The sequence below is a fragment of the Myotis yumanensis genome, unplaced genomic scaffold, assembly GCF_028538775.1.
Source record: "Myotis yumanensis isolate MYYU_CA2020_CCGP unplaced genomic scaffold, mMyoYum1.0.hap1 SCAF_7, whole genome shotgun sequence".
NCBI classification, from domain to species: domain Eukaryota; kingdom Metazoa; phylum Chordata; class Mammalia; order Chiroptera; family Vespertilionidae; genus Myotis; species Myotis yumanensis.
Genome location: NW_027223758.1, coordinates 47,401,558 through 47,425,817, shown reverse-complemented (window position 1 = coordinate 47,425,817; position 24,260 = coordinate 47,401,558). Strand labels below are relative to the sequence as shown.

The window sequence follows — 24,260 nt, the reverse complement described above, 5'->3', positions numbered from 1 at the left end:
ACTCACATAATAGATTATAACTGTGAAATACTCTATCCACAGTTAAATCCTCTCACAATATAGCTATTTTATCTTTCTTTAACACACACACACACACACACACACACACACACACACACAGCCTGGTATCACAATTTTTTAATGCATTTCTTTTTCGAGACACATTTGAGGATTGACCATTATCTCTCCTGTATTTTTTCACATGTTCCCCAAATCTTTAGGACTGCATTCCCCTGTCCTGTAAACTGCTGACATTTTTTCTATGTTTTATTCAGTGATGATTTTTTTCACTAAATGACTTCATAGATAGTGGACATGTATCAACATATTCATCATGGTTCATCTTGAGTTCAAATGTCTGTGCATGTGTTCATCTCTATTGGTAGATTATGAATAATAGTGTCAGAAGCCAATCTTTCTTTATTCAACATGACTCAAAATAGACAACACAGGTGCACAATATTTTTACATACATTTGGTATTGTAATTTACACATTTACCCATAATAACCTAACTTATTCCAAGTTAAGAAGAAAAGTTAATTGTAGCACACTAACATTATGTTAGAGAAGATAGCAGAAAATAGGTTCAGGTAAAAATAATACAGTCTTCTTCTCTACCTGTGGGTTATCATACAATGGGATTTTATTAAGGGTCTACTACTGTCCTTAATATTGTGATGGCCCATGAAAGTCCAGTTAGAATTGTTGTTTAATTTGCCATTATTGTTATTATTTTATCTAGAGCAGTGTCTGGCACATTGTCGTAGTTCAAAATGTGTCAAAAGAATGATAATATGGTTGAATTCTTGAAATTAACTAGGAATATATCATGGTTAATAATAAAATAATAATTGGAGTTTATCAAACTTTTAAAGGAGTTATAAGAACATCTTCTAAAACAGATAGAGAGCTGCAAGATTCATATTGGGTAATTGTTCAAGCCAAAGACAGGATTGGTCTGCCCGGAGCACTGTCTGGAACAACGAGTGTATTAATTACACTTTCTGATATTAATGACAACATCCCTACATTTAAAAAAGGTAAGTAGAAAGCATCTTGAGTTTTTATTATACCGTAATTATAAGTATGTTGAATATATGCAGGTGTTAGTGTGTATTCTAAAAGCACTTCTACAGCACTAAAATGATATAAAAGAAATTTAATTGTTCTAAGACATGCCTATTTTCATTAGCGTGAAGTCAAATACAAATGAATGAGTAATGTGTTATTTTTCAATTGCTTCTCTAGCCAATCACCACAAACTTCATGTCTTAACACTGACTTATTACCTTAAAGATGTCTAATATGCATGTCAGCAGGCCAAGTCGGATCATGCAAAATAATGTCTGCAGGGCTGCCATCCTTTCTGTGGGCTCTAGGGCAGAACCTATTTCCTTGCATTTGGGTGTTCCTAGAATTCAGTTATTGTGTTTGTAGGATAAAAGTCTCTGTTTCTTTAATGGCTGTCAACTGAAGGACATGCTTAGCTCCTAGAGGCCTCTTTCTGGATTTTGTGCATGGCCACAGATCTCAGAAGCACCAAAGGGTGTCATATCCTTCTCTCATTGCCGTCACTCTGACCTGCACTTTTATTTCTTCTTCCACTTTTAAGGACACATGTGAGTACATCGGGACCACTTGGATAAACCAAGATTATATCCACATTTCAATCTAAATTCCATCTAAAACCTTAATTCCCTATTGCATGTTTTTGAGGGTATTACGACACAAATAACTTTGGGAATCATTCTTCTACCTACTACCAGGAACTATTTAAAATTAGTATATCGGTTTGGCGGGAAGCACAGGGCAGGCCAGACAATGATAATGTCCATCGCCTGAGCCAATAAAGCTGCACTAGTTTTGAAAAAAAAAATAAAAAAAATAAAATGAGTATATCTATTTTTTTATTTTTGTAGCAAGAAAAGGTCACATCTGATCTGAGAATTAAGTAGTAAATGCAAGTTAAATCACATGGTGTGCTTCAGAAAGAAATTCTTATGACATTCCTAGGAGTAACTTATTTTCTAAGGAGTTTCTTTTTCAGGGAATACTTTCTTAGCTACAGAAATAAATTTGCAAGCATTTCCATAAATCATGGGAAATTATCATGATAGAAGGAAAATTCGATAAGCATGAAGCAAAGAAAGTAGATCACACACACACACACACACACACTCCTAAATGATGCAGAAACTACTCAGTGTAGCCAATTTGCGCCAGGTCCAGGGTTAACCGATTTTTTGAACTTTTGAAAACTATTAGAATTCTGAATTTTTATTTGTGTGCTATCATCCAATTTTAAATTGTGTTTGTTTACAAAATGTAGCTACTGCATTTTCTTTTAAATAGAAATTATACATATCCGGGGTGTACAACATGATGTTTTGATATATACATAGTGAAATCATTACTGCAGTCAAACTAACCTGTCCATCTCCACACACCGTGGATATGCGTGCGTGTATGTGTGTGTGTGTGTGTGTGTTGAGAGAAACTGAGAAATATATACTCTCTTAGAAAATTTCTGTTACCAAAAACAGTATAACCACCATGATCTACATTTCTAAAGCTCATTTCTAGATTTTTAAAATTTATCCATCCTACATCATTGCAACTTTTCACCCTTTGTGCTACATCTTATGAGTCAATAAAAAGCTCCTTTTCAGATGGAAGGTAGTCAATGGAGTATCAGTTTGTGACCTTCATCTCATTATGAATTGTATCGTGTTGTGACTCTCTCCACAACATGAATATGCCCTAAAGGCAAGAAGACAATGTCTAAGTAAATCTGAAAAGCTGAGAACTTTATAAAATAATTGGCATATAATACATGTAGAGAAATGGTGGCTGAATTCATTGAATAAATCTGGTCTACATTTTATTCATATAAAGGTGAGAAAGCTAGTTTAAGACTAGAAGGAAGAGAGCTCTCAATGAAGCATGGCGAGAAGTCTTCCAAACTTCAGCTGCTTTTTTAGTTTTTTGAACCAATATTTATCAGTTATTAAAAAACTGAAATACTCATTTTAAATCCTCTTAGTTACCCAGAATCCTAATGCGCAATGATAGTTTAGTAACTTCAATTGAATGTGAGTGTGGAGGACATAATTCTAATACCATAAAGTTACCTCATTCTTCAAAATGATTTCCCTATTCCCGTCCCACACCATAATCATTTGAAAATGTATGTATTGACTATTCTTACAAAAAAGAAGCATGCTGGCCTCCTTACTCTTGTTCAAGCTACTTTTCTTTATTGCCATCCATTGCACTTCTTATAAGCATTTTTTGTCCAAAATATTTTTTGAAAGTATGGAAAACAGCAGAAAGTGTTGAATTATCTAATTGTTTAAAGCATACGCTTTCAGGTTTAGTGCAGTGTCACTCTGTTCTCCAGATTAATTTGTTGGCAATTTTTAATTTGTGCAATCAAATAAGCAATTATTTTCATTTTCCCACAACGAAATAAAAACTGCAGTATAGTTAAACTGTTATTTCCTTACACAGTAAAATATTAGCAACTTTTAAGTAACATTCCTGTCGCTTAAAAAATAAAGGAACGTATTACAAGGTGACGTGTGAAGTGACTTGCTTTATGCTTCTAAGAAGATCAAGAGTCCCTTTAAAGAAAATTACATTGCATGGGTTATTTTTTTTAATTCTAAGAAGTTTCAATCTTTAGAATATTAACATATATGATTATTTCCTACATTTAAGAATATATTACAAATAATAATATATGAATTGCTAGTTCGTTACCAGTTTTGTACAAGATTCTTCTGCCAAATAAGGAAAAGCGCTCAGTTATTTCTATTTATTATCTCTGCATTTCAGGGACAATTGTAATTATTTTGTTATGGCTAAAGCAGGGTCATCTAATTTAAACACAGATTTTCCACTATATCCACTTTCCAAATTATAAGGATCCAACTTTCTTTTTCACTTCCAGTATGTTTAATGGAATCTAGGCTCAACATCTTCAAATCAAACCATCATACTTAGAACTCAACTATTTTCTTTTAGTCTCTCCCATCTTTAATTCATGCCCACATTTATTGGTAACTTTAGGTATCAGAATGCTTGAGTGAAATTGAAAAGCTCTTTTTATCAAATTTAATTTAGGATGGTTGAAGGGTACCATAAAAAATAAATCCATGAATATTGAGAATGTATTTATATGAATAGAAATTTGAAAGTTATGTGTACTGGTAATAGAACTTCCTAAGATATATTTAAGGGACAATAATAGATGCTCGATTATATTATTAAGGAAATGTTCAGATTATAAAAATGAAAGGTGGAAAAGTGTTCATGGGATTTTCTACAATTGGGGGAGTCTTATGTTAATACAAAGTATCTTGAATTTTGTTTTTGAAGGCTTATACCGCATGAATGTCTCCGAATCTGCACCCATTGGTACTTCTGTAGGAACAATCATGGCACATGATAGGGACATAGGAAAGAATGCAGAAATGGATTACAGCATTGAAAATGATGAATCACAAACATTCGACATCATTACTAATAATGAGACCCAAGAAGGCATTGTTATATTGAAAAAGGTAGATATATTAAAATTATTTGCTTTACAGAATAATGCAAAATCAAATCAGAAAAACACATGATTATTTTGTATAAGCAGTTAGTTTTGCTTTATTAAGTAATTGAAATGATAACCTGTGCTTTATGATTTAGAAAGAAAAGGTATTTAGAGATGATATTACTTATTACAGAGCTTCTATTTATATGTAGAGCATATTTCAAAATTTCAAATAGAGGACAAACCTCTTGAAAAGATCTTAAAATACAGGAAATTAATTCTTAATTTTATAAGATACTTTTGCCCAGAAAAGTGTAATTTTAACCTAAATTTAAAAAATATAGTTATTATCCCAAAAAATTTTGTAATAGATAAAAATAACAAAGTACAAATAGGCGATTGCTTTGCCACTGCTTAATAATAATATCAGAGGGATCCAGTAGATAAAAAGTAAAACCAATATGCAGATCATGAATCATAGAAACCTACATAATCTTATTAATCAATGTCACCCCAATAAATTTAATAAAAAGGAAAAATTAAAAAAAGAAGAATCTAAGGGAGTGAAAAAGTAAAACCTAACTATAACTGAGATAATGTAACAACAGAAACTTGCTTTTGCTAAGTAATGTGGTGGGTTATTGAAGCCATTTTTTTATGTACACTGTATTTCTTTGTAGAAAGTGGATTATGAGCAACAGACCTACTATAAAATTAGAGCAAAAGTTAAAAACCGCCATGTTGATGAGCAGCTCAAGAAGTATCACACTATGGCTTCCACCACTTTTATTAGGGTCCGGGTGGAAGATGAAGATGAACCTCCTGTCTTCCTCCTTCCGTATTACATGTTTGAGATCTTTGAAGGAAGCCCACAGGGATCATCGGTGGGCATGGTCTCTGCCATAGATCCAGATGACAACAGAAGTCCTGTCAGGTATGTCTGGAAGGCCAACTTTGCAGTAATGAATGAATGAACACAGATTGGCTTAAATATAAGATGTGAATGTAACAAGGATATGTCTATATTTCTCTGCATAGTACTTATCAAATTTAGCAACAATTTAGACAATTTATAATAGGTGACCTCATTATTGGTTAAAAAGCAGTAAAATAAGTAATTGCAAACATGCAAGAAATAGGCAGTCACCATCTAAAATTGGATGCAACCAACTCCATTAAGTGGGGTAAGGAGGTGATGGTGCCCTAGCAAAGAAGAAACAAAGTTGATCCAAATGTGGTGTATTTAAATATTATTTAAATAAAATAATATTCAAAAATATAGAAAGTCCCCTAGCTGGTTTGGCTCAGTGGATAGAGCGTCAGCCTGGGGACTGAAGGGTCCCAAGTTCGATTCTGGTCAAGGGCACATGCCTAGGTTGCAGGCTTGATCCCTAGTAGGGGACGTGCAGAAGGCAGCCAATAAATGATTCTCTCTCATCAGTGATGTTTCTATCTCTCTTTCCCTCTCCCTTCCTCTCTGAAATAAATAAAGATATATTTTTTAAAAAAGGTACAAAGCTTTTTATAGGATACCACTTAAAGGTCAGTGCGCATCATACCTACCGGTCGATTGGCCAGTCGGCCAGTCGCTTAACCATATATATATGTTATATATATAATTATAACCCAGTATATCAATTGTTTAGATTTTAAAGTAGTAGATATATTAACCTATTTATTGTTCTCCCTTAGAATACTTAAGACTATCTAATTTTTTTTTAAAATGCTTTAATTATTAAGTTCTTCATTATGTTATAATTTACAGAAACTTGTTGAAAACAATTTAAATATTGAATCTTAGTGATGCAAATAAGGCAATGAATGATGAATGATTTACAATGACTGTGAACGTCGATAAAAAACAATGGCATGATTTTAAAAGATAATACAAAATTATTAGAGTTGTGTGTTTACTACTAGTGAAAATGTTAGGCATATATGAGACACATCCAAATATTACAGAGGTAATGTATTTTATAGTATCACTTCTGGTGGTTATTTACCTTATTTTCTACAATATATATTTAGTAACAATTGTTATTTTTACATCAAAATTAATTACCTTTAAAAATAGTTTGTGAGACCCTATTAAAAATATCTTTCAATGCCTTTTCTAGACGAAGATTTATAAGTATCTTATAAATAAGATTGCTTTTCATATATTGCTTTCACAAATATTGTTTTTTCTATGTGGTGTAGCAAATGTTCAAAATATATCATGAAAACAAAGTTAAATGTATAGAGACTTGGCTTTCACATGTCTCAGTTTCTTCTGTGAAGTGGGGATAGAACTTTTGTAATCGCACAAACATTAAGAACAAGATATAAAGGCACCTGGAGGAGAAAGCCTGGAAGAATCATTTGTTTATATCATTCCTTAAAGAGCTATTAACAATGAGAAAACATTGCACAGTCAGATTTTAATCATTTAGCTTTTTAAAAATAAATTTATTGGTGTGATGTTGGTTAATAATATTTTATAGGTTTCAAGTGTACGTTTCTATGATACATAATCTTCATATTGCGTTGTATGCCCACCACCCAATCTTCTGTCACATTATACCCCCCTTGACTCTTTGCTTCCCCCATTCCCTCTTCTCTCTGGTGACCATCATACTGTTGTCTGTGTCTATGAGTTTTGTTTGTTTTTCTTGTTTGTGCATTTGTTGCTTTCAGTTTTATATCCTATATATGAGTTAAATCATGTGGTTTTTATTTTTTTCTGTCTGACTTATTTTGCTTAGCATGATACTCTCTAGATTCATTCATCCTGTTGCAAATGACAGTATTTAATCTGGTCTTATGGCTGAGTTGTATCTCATTGTATATATTAGAATGAAGAGTCCATAAAAGGACATTTGAAGTGAACCAAAGATTAATTTTCTAAGCATCAAAATTCTACTGTTTAAGCTTTTTAGCCCAGGCTTTTTATGAAATATATTAGAGGCCCAGTGCACGAGATTCATGCAGAGGTAGGTTCCCTAGGCCTGGACAGAGATCAGGGCTGATTGGAGCCTTCCGGCTGCCAGCCAGGGCCTTCCTTCATTTCGTGCTAGCCCCTGGTGGTCAGCACATGTCATAGTGAGCAATAGAACTTCTGGTCTCCCAGTCGAACTCCCGAGGGGACATTTTGCATATTAGCCTTTTCTATATATAGATTGCAGACATGTGCTCTTTCTTAAATGTGTTTATTGATTGTTCCTTAAAATGTTAATGTTGACTAAGGATCATAATTTTTAAAAACTTCAATTTGGGAATAATCTCTAACATTTGATTGGTTTTATTTAAAATGGTGTATTGTAGAAAAGGATATTTTAGATGTTTAAAACAACATATTAACTGTTAAACTAATGTTTCATTAGTCAACAAATCTCTTAAGTAGGAAATGTGACCATCTGTGGGTCTGTAAGTAAATTGATTATAAAGGTTTAAAAGTGAGTAGAGTTAAAACTGAATTCCTCTAAAGCTTAGTTCTCTGTAATTCCGATTCTAATTCTTCCTGGAACACCAAGCTAAAAATTACTGATATTTTTAGAGACCTATCAATTCAAGATTAAAACGTTCTGATCTTTTGCCACATGATTTTTGGCAAACCTCATTGATGTTTCATCAGAGTCATGTGGAATATCTGTGCAATGAGAAGCCATCACCAAACCCTAGTCATTACTCTTTTTTAATTTTTATTATTAATCATTTGCAGGCAGGTAAACTTTTGCTGAGTACTTCAAAGATTTCTTTCATTGTAGATTTGGAGATCAATTTCCAGGCTTTTGCATGAGAGAATTTTATGATCTGTCTTCTTTCCATGTATGATCTAATAGCACATTAGATCTACTAACCTTACTCCTGGGATATCTGTACCTATCTATATGTATATATGTATATATGTATGTATGTGTGTATGTATGTATATATGTATATATCTGTATATATCTGTATATCTGTGTGTATGTATATATATATATATATATATATATAGAGAGAGAGAGAGAGAGAGAGAGAGAATAATATTATCTCACTTGTGTGGTATTCCTGCCAAACTATAATCTAACACTAATCATAAGGGAAGGCAGACAAGTCCAAAAATGTTGTAATCTGGGTGTAGGATTCCTGGGTATCCTTTGAACTTTATTCTAATGGAAGGCTGAAGGTATGGATCTAAGTTTATCACTTTCTAATGGCTATTCCTATAATACCAGCACCATTTATTATTAAAAACCTAGTTTAACTTTCCACAGAGATTTGATATGCCACTTTCATCATATAATGAATTTTAAAAGTTGGTTTACAGTTGTGAATATGCAAAAGTTTATTCTTTTATTATAATTTATTAAGTATTGTATTACTTTCCATATGGACAACCATCAATCTACTTTTGCCCATCCCTATATATATGCTTTATTTATTAAATATTATCAAATTGTTTTATTTCAGCAAAAAAAACAAGCAATTTCCCATAGGTCAGCTATCAAGTAATTATAATGTGATGCTCAGATTTAACAAGCAAGTATGTGGTGTCGGAAAGAGACTCAGAACAGTCTAGGCTGAGAATATGTTTTATCTTGCTTTAAACTTTTAAAAAAGAGGTTCACAGAAATTAATTTTTATCCCCATTTATTTGTATTTCTCTTTATAAATGCAATTTGCCATTTCCTTTTAAACAAGTTACTCATTTATTAAAATTCTCTCTTAGAAATTAGTGTGAGTTTAGATTGAGCATACAACAATTTAAGTGTTTTAGTGTTTTCCCCCCAATTTTCTCTGAGTTGAATCTTAAATATATAAATTCACCTTTCTGAAATTGGTCTGAATTTAATTATCTATGTGGACATGCACTTAACAATTTATCTTGTTGCTTTTAAAGAGGTGTTATGTATCACTGTTATACAGAGTAAATAAAATTGAGGAACACTTTTTTTGGTTCAGGTATTCTATTACCAAAAGCAACACGTTCCAAATTGATGACAATGGCACCATCATCACAACTTACCCTCTTGACCGAGAGATGAGTGCTTGGTGCAACCTCAGCATTACAGCCAGAGAACTATGTAAGTACTCATTTGAGAACCATACTTTTTAAACCATTCAATAACTTCTGAACATAGCGACAAAAACTAGTTTAAAATGTTATTGGGAATAAAGTTTAGTGATATTTTGTATGTCAATTCATACATGTATATTTTTATTATTTTCAATTAACAATGTCTGCTCATTCCTTTTATAGCTTATAACTCATTTCACAATTTAAGTTCAGTAATAATATAAACAAACTTCCTGAATCATGGAAAACAGGGCATCCCATAAAAAGTGCTATAAAAAACCCTGTTGTATGTGTTCACTACCTAGAAGCTTGCAACACAACAGGTCTGTTGATTGTAGGAAAGAGATGTTGCCTTGTAACATTTGTTTTATCAGCAAATGAAGTTCACTGTGCTTAGTCTGGTTCCTGGAAAACTTCCCAAGTGAAGCAACAAGCTATTTCTCAGCATGCCAGCTAAGTGAATAAAAATACTAATTACTTTAAAATGAAGCTGTGAAGATATATGTATGTTTTATATAGTCATGTCAGAGGTTTAATTTGAACTTAATTTTAAACAGATTTTTTCAGAAAAAAAAGAATACAATATTTAAATGAATTTCTTACTAATTTTTCTTAAATTTATTTGTGCCTGCAATACTTTTTCTAGTTTGTTTAAGCAAAAAGTTATTCTATGGTGATATATTATATGTTTAAACCATTAAAAGATGAGCCTTAAATTTTGAGTCATTCTATCTTGAAATCTCTAGAAATAATTTTTAAATATTTTAATGTTTTTATTTTATCCATTTATAATGATTATAAAACAATAGATAAGAGTCTTAAAATAACTCTTAATGGTTTATGTATTTTCTTAAAGCCATGAGTTTTTCAAAATCTCATCCCAACACAGCAAGAGAAGTCTACAATAGTGGAATAGAGGGAAAACAGTCATTGATCAGTCTTATAATTGACCAGAATGTGATGCCCCTTAAAGTAAATCCACTAATTGCCAAGACAGAAAGAAATCAAACCCTTTATACACCCAGGCAGATATAGCCCATTGCAAGCATGTTCTCAAAATAACAATTAGGAGGACTTCACATCAGGTGTCACATATAGTTATTTAAAATTCACTAAGTAGTTAGAGTGACCATCTGTGTTAGCTAATTTACTTTATCCAAATGAAAATTAAGCTTCTCATTCCTGGATGACAAGAGGTAGTTTGCAACTTTGGTCAAGGCCTTTGCTAAACTTTGCCTCCTACCCAGAAACTGGAAGGAAGCAGTGCTTCCTGCTTGAAATTACATTCCAAAGAGTTGGCTCCCAATACTTGAGAAATACAAACCTGGATTGGAAAGTTGGCAAGAGGTTTCTTTAACTTTTATTTTATGTATGTATGTGTATTTTTTCGTTATTTTTAGAGAGATTGAAAGGAGGGGGAGAGATACAGAGAAAGAAACATTGATGTGAGAGAGACACCTTGATTAGTTGCCTTTCGCACGCACCCGGAGCCTGCAACCCAGGTATGTGCCCTTGCCTGGAATTGAACCTGGGGCACTGTAAGCAGGCTGACGTTCTATTCACTGACCCATACCAGCTAAGGCTCTTTAACTTTTAAAAGGCTTACATATATTTTAAAGAAGCAGAGACATTACCATTATAAGTTTTCTAGGATAAATGTTCTATGAGGAAGGAGGGACAGTCTTTTCCCTTATTTTCAAAAGAGAGAATTGTCTCTTTTAAAAAAAATTGTCTTTGCATCTTTCTGATGATTAGTGACTTTGAGCTTTTTTTTCATATGACTATTGGCCATCTGTACGTCCTCTTTGGAGAAGTGTCTATTTATGTCCTTTGTCCATTTTAAATCAGACTATTTGTCTTCCTTTTGTTGAGTTGTATGAGTCTTTATATATTTTGGAAATTAACACCTTGTCCTATGCCTCATTGATAATTGTGTTCTCCTCTACAGTGGGTTCCCTTTGCATTTTGAGGAATGGTTGCTTTTGCATTGGCTACCATCAATAAATCAACAAGTATTGGCAAGGATTTGGAGAAGTGGAAACCCTGGTACATTGCTGGTGGAAGAATAGTACCATGGAGAATAGTATGGAGTTTCCTCAAAAAATTAAAAACAAAACTGACATTTTATAGTGATCCCACTTTTAGTAATACATCTTAAGAACCCCAAAACACCAATCAGAAAGAATATATGCACCCCTATGTTCATAGCAGTGCTATTTACAATATCTAAGAAATAGCCCAAGTGCCCATCAGTAGGTGAGTGGATAAAAAAAACTATGGTACATTTATACAATGGAATACTATGCAGCTGTAAAAAAAGAAAGATCTCTTACCCTTTGAGACAGCATAGAGGGGCCTGGAGAGTATTATGCTAAGCAAAACAAGCCAATCAGAGAAAGACAAGTATCACATGATCTCACTCATCTGTGGAATCTGAAGAACAAAATAAACTGAGGAACATAATAGTTCCAGAGGCATGGAAGCATGCAACAAACAGACTGATGGAGATCAAAGGGAACGGAGGAGAGGGGGTGAGCAGAGTTTAACCAAAAAAGTATCTGCATATATGCATAATCTATGGACACAGACAGTAGTGAGGTGAAGGCCTGGGGTGTGTCAGGAACTGGATGGAGGGAGGCAATGGAGGAAAAATGGGAGACATCTGTAATATTCTCAACAATAAAGATTAAAAAAAGTCTGCATTGAAATTAAAATTTTAAATATAATGCTTTTCCATGAACAAATGAGCTTGTAAGTTATAAATAGAAACATTGAGAAACAAAGAACCTTATTCCTCCTATTCTTTAGTTTATGTACCTTTTCCACAGCATTTTTAAATAAAAAGACGAAAGATTTAAAATAATGTTATACAAATATAGAACATATTATGCTGCAACTTGCATTTCACAAAATATCATGTATATCACTTATGGTTAGTAGATAAATAACATAATATTTGATATTTATTGCTTCTTTATATGCTAAGTGATCTTATAAATGCTTTATATGCATTAATTTATTTAATACTTATTAAATAAATAAAGTTCTGTTAGTAGTTACTACTATCATTTGCATTTTACTGAGAATCAACTGAAATAAAAAGTACTTAAATATTTTTTTCAAGTTGAGAACCAAGATTTAAATCCATTTTAAAGCTCATCATATTAATACATTTGTTACAATGACTCTTTCATTTTTAATAAGCACACAGAATTTCATAGTATGGTTATAATTTATTTTGCCAATTCCCTTTTAATATACATTTGCATTATTTTGTTATTTCGGTGTGATGCAAACAATTCTGGAATAAATTAATTGAATCTTATATTCTTATATACTGTTGCTGAGGCAGGATAGGAAGAAGCTAGAAAAATTCCTTGGCAAGTGGAATGGGGAAACTAAGACAGATAGTTTACAGTGGTTCTTAGCCTTCCTAATACTGCGACCCTTTAATACAGTTCCTCATGTTGTGGTGACCCCCAACCATAAAATTATTTTCATTGCTACTTCATAACTGTAATTTTGCTAGTTATGAATCATAATGCAGGATATGTTTTCATTGTTCGTGACCCATAGATTGAGAACCGCTGTGAGGCTGAGTAATTTACAGCCAGATAATAAGTCACAAGCTTTTATCTTCCCTAACCAAGGACTCAGGAGCAAATGGTTTACACATTCCAGACTCTGGTGAGGCAATACTGTCTCATCTGCTCCATCTTTGGTGATATTCTTTGAAGGTGAAACTGACCAGAGAATGACCATGACCCCTCTATATGCTCATCTGGATGAATCAGCATATTAAAAGACACACCTGGAAAGTCAATGAATATTTTATTTAGATTCTCCCCTAAAACTCCCATAAAATTCCAACCTTTAAAAAACAGAGAAAACCAAGATGGCGGCATAGGTAAACACCGGAGTTTGCTGCCTCGAACAACCACTTCAAAAATACAACTAAAAGACGGAACAGACATCATCCAGAACCACAGGAAGGCTGGCTGAGTGGAAATTCTACAACTAGAAGGAAAGAGAAAAGCATACCAAGACTCAGAGGAGGCGCAGTGTGGAAGTAAAATACTGAGGTGCGGAGGTGCATGTGGAGCGGGCTGGCGGCTGAGGGAGAGGTTGTCCTTTTCAATCAGGAGTGGAGTCTCAGGCTCTGAGCTCCAGTTCCGGGCGAGTCTCTAGGGACCCAGACTCATACGGGAGAAGCGGGACTGTCTGGCATCGGTCGGAACCCGAGGGCAGCTTTCTCTCTGAGGGGCTTGCAGCGATTACCGGGACACTGAGAAGCAGAGCCTCTGAGGGCAAGTCTGAGAGCAGCCATAACTGCTAGCCCCGCCCTGTTGATCCCATGGGACCTGCCCCCCCAAGCCCTGCAGGGAGGCTTTTGCTGGATAGCCTCAGGCAAAGGCTAGATTAGCACCTCCCTAGAGATCCAGGAGCCAGGAAGCCCAGAGGTCAGAGTGGGACTATCCAGTTTGCAGCTCCCTGGATACATAAAGGACACACTCAGGGGGCAGACTCAGTGAGCACCAAAGCCCCATTGAAGCAAGTCTTGCCCCAGAGGGGTGTCTCCAGCACAGAAGTTCTCCCACTGCAGACACAGCTGATTCTCACAGCCAGTTGGCCTGGAGGTCAATTCCTCCCAGTGATAACTACAACAATCAAGGCTTAACTACAACCTGACTGTGCACAAAGCCCACAAGGGGGTGCACCAAGAGTGTCCTCCTCAGGTAATTTGGGAGGCTGAACCACTTGGCCCTAGAGGACACTCAGCACAGAAAACCACTTTTTCGACACAGGGAAGCATAAAAACTGCCGAGACAAAGAAACAGGACACAAACAAAAGAAATGGAGGAAAGCAAACTGCTGGATATAGAATTCAAAACCATACTTTTAAGTCTTTAAAGAACTGTATAGAAGCCGCCAATAAATATAGTGAGATCCTCAAGAAATCTAGTGAAACCCTCGATGTTGTGATAAAGAACCAACTAGAAATTAAGCATACACTGACTGAAATAAAGAATATTATACAGACTCCCAACAGCAGACCAGAGGGTCGCAAGGATCAAGTCAAAGATTTGAAATATGAAGAAGCAAAAAACACCCAACCGGAAAAGCAAAATGAAAAAAGAATCCAAAAATACGAAGATAGTGAGATAGTGTAAGGAGCCTCTGGGACAGCTTCAAGTGTACCAACATCCGAATTATAGGGGTGCCAGAAGAAGAGAGAGAGCAAGATATTGAAAACCTATTTGAAGAAATAATGACAGAAAACTTCCCCTACCTGGTGAAAGAAATAGACTTCCAAGTCCAGGAAGCGCATAGAACCCCAAACAAAAGGAATCCAAAGAGGACCACACCAAGACACATCATCATTAAAATGCCAAGAGCAAAAGACAAAGAGAGTATCCTAAAAGCAGCTAGAGAAAGAAAGTCAGTTACCTACAAGGGAGTACCCATAAGACTGTCAGCTGATTTCTTAACAGAAACTTTGCAGGCCAGAAGGGAGTGGCAAGAAATATTCAAAGTGATGAACAGCAAGAACCTACAACCAAGATTACTTTATCCAGCAAAGCTATCATTCAGAAGTGAAGGTCAGATAAAGAGCTTCACAGATAAGGAAAAGCTAAAGGAGTTCATCACCACCAAACCAGTATTATATGAAATGCTGAAAGGTATCCTTTAAGAAGAGGAAGAAGAAGAAAAAGGTAAAGATTCAAATTATGAACAAAAAATACACATCTATCAACAAGTGAATCTAAAAATCAAGTGAATAAATAATCTGATGAACAGTATGATCTGGTGATTATAATAGAATCAGGGACATAGAAATGAAATGGACTGACTATTCTTGGGGGGAAAAGGGGTAGGGGGATGCAGGAAGAGATTGGACAATAATCGTGCACCTATGGATGAGGACAGTGGGTGGGGAGTGAGGGCAGAGGGAAGGGTGGGAACTGGGTGGAGGGGAGTTATGGTGGGAAAAAAGAGGAACCAATGTAACTGAACAATAAAGATTTAATTTAAAAAAAATAAAAAACAGATAAAAACTCTTAGGACAAAGAACCCAATGCACACTCTCTCCCTTGAGCATACCCATGCCTTCCTCCCCCCACTCCTTCTTTCCTCAGATGGGCAACTTTGTTTTTTTTCTCCTAGGCAGTAAAGGTTCCCAAGGAGAATTGCAACCAGGGAAGCAGTGGGCAGCAGCAGCTTGTGCTGGACTAACCCCTTGAAGCTGTCTCTAAGGGCACTGCTTTTGCCTCTGTAGCTTGTTTTTCCTGAATCCATGCAGCCTGGCTGGGTCACTTCTTCTGCCCTTTTGACTTTCTTTCTAAAGGGCCAACGCAGTCATATCTAGGCTAGTCTAGACTCCCTCCCTTTCCGAAGGGCCAAGGCAGCTCTGCCTAGGGTCACTCCCATTGCTGGGATCTTGCCTCTTCTATCGTAAGCCCTTTCTTAATTTCAGTGTCCCCAGCTTTAATGAAGGCACTCTCAAAATCACTCATGTCCTGCATGAAGTCAAGGACCCACACATTCCAGATTGAACTTAGGTAGACCCACTTTGATCCCAGTCCCTTTCTGGTGACAGTGCCCAAGCTAATTATGTGTCATTTAGCGTTCACTATCTATTGCCAGATTACATTCTAGAACATGGGTACATCCCATTATTTCTCATTACTCCCCCATCAGTGGGTCTGTTTTGCACATTTAACATAAATTACATGGACCAAATAATCATTCTCCTTACTTCTGGTGAGCAAAAATTTTTGTGAATACTGTTATTAGAGAGCAGCACCTCTTAACTGTGGGCTCTTTTTCCTCTTAGGACATTTGACAATGTCTGAGGACAGTTTTAATGATCACAACCAATGTGGGGATCATGACTAGCATTTAATAGAAACTAAAAAATGAAGCTATGCATCCTACAATGTACAGATAACCCCTCAATACAAATAATTATCTAGTCTAAAATATCAATATTGATGAGGTTAAGAAACCTTGGTATGAATCATTTGAATTCTCTCATCCGTGAATTTGTGGTTTGGGAATGAATTGTCTTTTTCATATTATTTGTCAGGATTTGAAAATGTGAGGTATCAATATTTCATTTTGTGATGCAAACACCTTTTCTGATCACTGTTGTTTGGTTGTTGTTTTGGCTTTTTTTACATTTCTTTTGCCATGAAATAAATTTTTTAACCACCATATCTTCCCAGTCTTTCATGGTTTCTGTATTTCTTGGCTCACTTAAGAAAATCCTCCCAACTCAATGTATGCATATTTAGATATTATTTTAATTATCTTATTTTACCATGTATTTTAGATTATAGTTCATGTCCTGTTTTTGTTTTTAAAACTGTACTGAATAATGCTCCTCATTGAGAGTACTGGATGCTGGCTTCTTACCTGCCTTTTCTACTTCAGCTATGAGCTTAGGCAAGTCAATTATCTACAATGTATAAAATTAAACACTTTCTCAATGATTTTATTAGTAGAGCTGGGGGAAGAATAATAACACATATTCATCATGATTAGATGAATTGATACAAATATTTTAAAAACTTCCTGGGTTTTAGGAAGATGTTTATATAACTATCTTCTCTATTACTTGTTCTCATCAGCTCCTACATCTACGGCAGGTACAAGGCACTTGATAAATATTGGTTGAGTTAAATATGTTGATAACCCTCTTTTCCACTCTGTATTATTGATAAATATATGAATGATATAGACAGCCTGTCTTCAGATAGCTTTTATTCAAATGAAATTATAACATACTAATTTTTTTTTAATTCCCCCCTAAAGACACCATTATCTATTTGTATTCTGTTTGTTGTAGATAATGAAGAACAGACTTCTGAAGTCCCTGTGTATGTACAGGTTCTTGATATTAATGATCATGCTCCTGAGTTCCCTGAATTTTATGAGATTTACGTTTGTGAAAATGCAAGCTCTGGTCAGGTAGGAACTCATAATAAATTGCTGACATATTAATCACATGCTTTTATGTTGTGGGTTCTGTATAACTTAAATTTCTTTTTAAAATTGTCACACTTTGACAGTGTTTCTCTGCAATGCTGAGTGTAACAGACATCTTATAACTCATTCAGAATCTCTTAAGAAGGAAATGGGCCCCATGTGAAGAACTTGTAATGCACAACACTAGTCTTAACTATCACTGCTAATATTAATAAAATTACTTTTAACAACGGCCAATTCTGCCCATGTACTCATCTAATTGTATTTAAATTTACTAAATCCTTATAAGACAGGAATTGTAGAGTACAGGTTGTATCATTCTTTTCAAAAGACCCATAAAAAAAGAAGACATAATTAAACACCTACCTGCACACATAAAATCAAACACAACAAAGTTATTAAGCATATGGCTGTAAATATCAGATGTAAATTATAATTAAAAGTAATTTCTGAAAATATTAAAAGGTAAAAACTCAGAAATTGTGTGTTCAGGAGTATAAACACACTGTTAACTTATATAATGAACTTTTGATTTACAGAATTAATCACAATCTCACCATCTGACCCTGACAGCATATCTTTTTATTTCTTTTTTGACAATAAGGAGCCACTTGACTGACACATCCCTGTCTAAAGAAAATAATTAATTGATATCTGATTTGTTCATAGCTGCATTACTTCACTTCTTATGATCCAAGAGAGAGGAACTTATCCGAGGTGGAACACTTTTCCTATAATCTTTATGGGTCAAAGGAAAGCATGTACATTGTCCCTAAGCTTTAAATGCACTATTTCCTGAAATAAATTTAAACAAACTCATTACTTTAGCAAATACTTTAGTAAGACAATAACTTCTCCACAGTTACGCTCTCAATATAAGCAGGGAATGTATAATTGCAGCAAATCATAATGGCTGGCATTCAGATGGGGAAGGGAGAAGGAGAGAAGGAAGGGAGAAATCTAGGCTGGGAGAATGGGAGGGAGTCTTGACATAGAGCTACAGTGCTTTGAGATCTTCTAACAAACTTAGCTTATGAAAACCATCTGGCCCATCAACAAAAATATATTCATTATGTGATAGCAAAACACTGTTTTGATCAGGGCAAGCAAAGATATTTTTAAGCTGAGAAAATATGTTAATATCTCTATCCGTTTGATAGTTATCCTCTGCAATGTTCATAAAGATTTTGGTAAAGCGATTTTAATTAAAAAATCTAATAACAACAATGTCAGTGATCTTTTTCCTGAATAAAAAACAAAATAAAACAAAACTTTTTTCCCCCCTAGGTGATTCAGACCATCAGTGCAGTGGATAAAGATGACTCCATAGAAAGTCCAAATTTTTATTTTAATTTATCTGTGGAAGACACAAAGAACTCTAAATTTACAATCATAGATAATCAAGGTAATTACATTCATTCTTGATGGCCTTTGACCCATTTTCCTAGCATTGTGGTTTATTTTAAGCAAACTTACAGCATTGCTTCTTTTTATACTTTAACTGCATACTGATCATGTTGAGACATAGAGCAAGAAGTGGAAATGAAAATGGGAAAGAAAACCTAAAGTCAAGTTCTGAAAATACTATCTCCATTTTCTACTGGATTTCTTGAAATTAGAAGCACTTTTTCAAGTCATGAGTGGCTATAAATCCTTTAAAAGTTTGAATAGCTTTGCAAATATAATTGCAGTTCTGACAGAATGGTTCCTTTCATGTCATCAGGTAACTCAAATTTCAATCTATGCCTGGGGATCAGAGTGATACATACTTAACTTGTACTCATTTTAGCTCGATTAATTCAAAGATATTTGGTGTCATTAATTCTGGCTATAACTATATAAAATAGGTTTAATATTATTCTTTTTCCTTCAAAATGAAATGATTATTATCAATCTAAGGACAAAATGTTCTAAAAGATTTCATGTGGAGAGACAAAATTTCCTTTCCTTCCATATAGAAGTGAATAACTTTATAGAGTCACTCTGTTATTTTTTTTCTTTAACTTCAGTAAAATATTTTTATCATCTTATGGATTTCTGTTTTAATTCTCCTTTATATCCCAAAGATATGAGCCATAGCCTTTATTATTCAAGAATCTATAACCAATAGCAGCAGCTGTTCTTCCAGAAAACAGAGGTTAATCTTTAATCTTGGGGATCTTTCGTTAGAAGAATAAATGCAGACATGTTATCTCCTTTTAGTCCTGGTCAAATTCCCCAGTGAAGGGAACTCAAATGAACTTAGGATAGAAAGCCCAAATATCAACATAAGAAATAATATGTAGCTTAGATTTGTTTACATTAATACAAAACAATGTACTGGGGCAAAATATAGACATTGAAACAAAGAAAATAATTGATTTGGTTTAATGTTTGTGATTACAAATAAACTATATATTGGAAAAAATGTAAATTACATCACATTATTTCTGTCTGGTAACTAGAATCAAAATGGTTTTATAGACTTCAAGAGCAAGATGGAGAATTTGTTTTAAAAAGATTATTTGAGAAAAATTAGTAGGCATACATTTCAAAAGACTTCCATTTGTTTAGGTTTTATAGATTACCTTAAAAAGTTTGTCTGATTGCTACAGAAAATATTTTTTGGGAGATGGTAATACAAAAAACAACAACAAAAATGAAAATGCATATCATATAGGTGTAATAAATTGAACTGAAAAAAAGTTATTTAGATATTTCTATACTATTGCCTCTAGTACATATGCCTGGTATGAATTTTTTATGTATTGTTGAAAAAATTATGCACGTGGATTTTTGTTTTAGATAACACAGCTGTAATTTTGACTAATAGAACTGGTTTCAGCCTTCAAGAAGAGCCTGTCTTCTACATATCCATCTTAATTGCCGACAATGGTATCCCATCCCTTACAAGTACAAACACCCTTACCATCCAAGTCTGTGACTGTGGTGACAGTGGCAGTATACAGGTCTGCCACAGTAAAGATATGCTACTCATGGAACCCAGGACAGAGATCATGACTGCTGTTCTGATATGTGCTGTGATAATAATACTTGGTAAGTAGTGCTTAACTGAATATATCTTCATTTATTGACGATATCATAAATATAGAAAATAGATAATTTTTATTATAATGATAGCAATATAACATGTTGTGTGTGCACATATTTAATTCCTCTTCTGAATGTCTTATAATTCTTTAGTCAAGTGAAGTTAATTTTAAAAATGATAAATATGCACTTCAAGCTGAAAGTAAAAAATTCTTGAATTATATGAGTATGCATGTATGTGCTCACTTGTTTAGGAATGTTTTTGACACATACACATTGCAACATACGTAGTTATGTAAAAATTAGTAGCAATAATGATGAGCTTCTGCTGAGTGCTTATTACACTCCAGGGAGTGTCTTAAGTGCTTTGCATATATATTGCAATTTGATCCTTAGAATAATCTTATGAAGTAGTAACTATTATCACCTGTGTTGAACAGACAGAGAGTGAAACTCAAAGTATTATGGAACCCTTTGCAAAGGGTTCCATAGCTCCTAAATGATGTTTTGAGATTCCATAACCATAACCAACCACGACTCAATCCTACACTGCAACTCACTCTCAGCTCTGGAGTATTAAAAAGAGAGTAAATGTTAGCATAGAGGGATGTAAACAAGAGACTTTTACTTAATCAATGTGCTAAACACAAAAGAAATTGCTGTCAGATAACTCCATTATTTCTTGTTTGTTGTTGTTATTATTGTTTTCAAAAGAAGATAAGTTATACTCATTTTACTGATGAAGCAAATGAGCCCCTAAATGTTTTATGTAGTCAGGCTTTCAAGACAACAAATGATTCATTTAGCATAAGCTTTTACATAATCTATCAGTATCTATAATCTAAACCCTTTTCCTCCATACCTCATAACTATACATTAAAACAACACAACCTTCCTAAGTCTCCAAAGCAATTATAACAGCCACTGTTCCAAACTGACATAAAATATGTTTCAGGACTTGCTTTGCCTTTGCTCGCCTCAACTTTCTCAAAGCTTCAGAACCCATGCTATCCTCTCTTACCATCCAACATTCTCTTATACATAGCTTCAGTGTTTCCTGTTACTTTTAATGATCTTGGATCATAAGAATGAATTTAGAGCTACATAGCTAGACATCAGAATCAAGAAGCAGTTAAAACAGTGTAGTTTTGGCAAGTACTGAATTATTAGACCTAAACCAAGTCTTGAAAATCTGCAGGTAAACCAAAGGCAGCTGCACAGGCATAATATTTAGAGGAAGGAAAGTGGGGTCCACCAATGGTAGTTTCCTCTGAGTGCTTCATGAGGACTGTCTCCAGTTCATAACTTTAGAAATTATTTACTAGACTCCTTTCAATTTCAACTGTATATCTCAAATGAGATTTTTTTTTGCTTGGTGGGTTGGTTTAGGGTTTTTTTAATTCTCACCCAAGGATATCTTTTCATTGATTTGAAGAGAGAGAGAGAGAGAGAGAGAGAGAGAGAAGAGCGAAATATGGATTTGTTGCCCCTATGCTCCTGAACTGGGGGTCGGGCTCTCTAGGTATGTGACTTGACCAGGAACCAAACCCAAAATCTTTTGATGTACAGGATGATGTGCCAACCAACTGAGCCACCTGGCCAGGGATCAGGTGAGTTTTAAAGTGCAGTACCTAAATTTAAACATGATGACCTTATTTGAGTCAAGAGCAGTGTTTCAATATTTTAAATGTAAGTTTTATATAAATATCACCTAATGTATTTATCTTTGTGATAATGTTAATGGCATTGCTTCAATTTTTGTTCTAGTCCTCTCTATGAAATTCTGAACAGCCACATAAGATCCAAGATTGAGTAAGAATTGGTTACACACACACACACACACACACACACACACACATCACACATCACACATTTTCTTTAAAATCTAGAGTGTACTGAAATTGTTCCGTTTCTACATGTTATTAAAATTACCTTATTAATAAATATTGATAGTGGATATACCAGTGTTATGATTAAAAGACTTGATAGTTTGGAATTTCTAAAATTAATGTGGTATCACAAATTGCAGATTATGACCAACTATCTGATTTTGAGTGCCAGCTTTCTGTTTCCTTGATGTGTGACTGAGTGTGCTATTGAACATTCCCAGGCTTCCATTTCCTCAACTTTATTAGGGAATTAAGAATAACATATGGGTCTCACAATTAAATTAGTAAATAGATTAAAAGCTTTCAGAAAAATGCCCAGTGCACTCTTTGCAGGCAGTAAATATTAACTTAGAAAATAATTATACCACCAAATTTGCCTCAATGGGGACAATCAAACTGGTCCATTTTGCTTAATTTCTATTAACCTGACTCTTTGGTTACTAAATGGACAAATGCAAATAGATTGGAAAGTGTTCTCATATTCTGCTTTGTTCTATTTTCAATATATAAGAAAAAAATAAAATTGTAGAGATTTTAAATTGATCATCTTCAAAAACATTTCACTATATTTTCATGATGTTTTCCTTCTCTAAATCATCAACCAGGAAGTTTGCTATCCATCCCATGTCTTTCTGCAAGCCCCTTCGGTAAATTTTCAACAACAAATATATCTTTTTTGTCTTAAGATAAAAAAATCAAATCTTATGTCTTGATCTTGTCACAAAAGCAAGGATTGTAAAGTTTATCATAATATGTCATGTTATGCTATATTGTGTTAATATTTTGGTATGCTTTGTTTGTCAGGCTTTATTTTTATGATCCTACATCTACAACAACGAAGAAAACAGACTCTATTTCCTGAGAAAGGTAAAGATTGCAGAGAGAATATATTCAAATATGATGATGGGGGGACAGGAGAAGAAGATACGGAGGCCTTTCCTGTGGGAGAGCTGAGGTGCAGCACCTTCATGAGGGAACCTCGGACTCGGAAAACCAGATCTGCAGAGATTAGGAGCTTGTGCAGGATGTCATGGCAGGTTGGCCCAGATGATGCTGTAATCAAGGAATTCATCCTAGAAAAGCTGGAAGAAGCTAACACTGATACTTACGCTCATCCTTTGGACTCCCTCCAGACCTATGCCTTTGAGGGAACAGGGTCATTAGCTGGATCCCTGAGCTCTTTAGAGTCATCAGCCTCTGGTGAGAATGAAAATTTTGATTGCTTTCATGATTTGGAACTTCCCTTTCAAATATAAGTATGTATGTTTGGTTCTGCTATGCAGTCAAATAATAAGGGCTTGGGGGTATTGGGGGGGAGGGTTGGGTGTAAAAGGTGAAAGCATTAAGAGTGTGTGTGTGTGGGGGGGACACAGACAACTGTATGACGATTACCAGGGGAAAAGGAGGGTGGGTGAGGTAGAATGGGGGATAAATGGTGGCAGAAAGAGTGTTGACTCTGGGTGGTAAGCGCACGATGCAGTGTGCAGATGATGTATTACACAGTTATACAGTTGAAACCAGTATAGTTTTATTCACCAATGTCACCTCAGTAAGTTCAATCAAAATAAAAGTTTTAAAATGCTAATGTGTTTTGAGGCAAACTGGGAGGCTCTTGGTAAAGAGTTGTAGGTTTCATTTCTCTGAGAGAAAAATAAGACCTGAGTTATAGTGTTTTCTGATTTCCTTGGAGCAAATACTCATGGTTATTTCAAGCTAGCCACATGTTGTCACTGAATAATGACATGGAGAAAAATGCCAGTGCAAGG

The 24,260-nt window shown here is 34.5% G+C and overlaps 1 protein-coding gene across 3 annotated transcripts in view; it reads left to right on the top strand.

Annotated features, from left to right (window-relative positions):
• Nucleotides 1-23,786, top strand: part of CDH19 (cadherin 19) — a 56,440-nt gene extending 32,654 nt beyond the window's left edge. Inside the window, exons 5-13 of one of the 3 annotated variants that reach the window (XM_070421540.1) lie at nucleotides 878-1,042; nucleotides 4,383-4,567; nucleotides 5,226-5,479; nucleotides 9,472-9,593; nucleotides 17,436-17,557; nucleotides 18,863-18,980; nucleotides 20,360-20,611; nucleotides 22,175-22,215; nucleotides 23,299-23,316. In XM_070421540.1, coding sequence (XP_070277641.1) covers nucleotides 878-1,042; nucleotides 4,383-4,567; nucleotides 5,226-5,479; nucleotides 9,472-9,593; nucleotides 17,436-17,557; nucleotides 18,863-18,980; nucleotides 20,360-20,611; nucleotides 22,175-22,179 — 1,223 coding nt within the window. In that variant the 3' untranslated portion in view covers nucleotides 22,180-22,215; nucleotides 23,299-23,316. Of the gene's footprint in view, nucleotides 1-877; nucleotides 1,043-4,382; nucleotides 4,568-5,225; nucleotides 5,480-9,471; nucleotides 9,594-17,435; nucleotides 17,558-18,862; nucleotides 18,981-20,359; nucleotides 20,612-22,174; nucleotides 22,216-23,298 lie in introns of those variants that run through there. The other 2 variants (XM_070421538.1, XM_070421541.1) reach the window with 2 other exon arrangements.
• The last annotated feature ends 474 nt before the right edge of the window (nucleotides 23,787-24,260 follow it).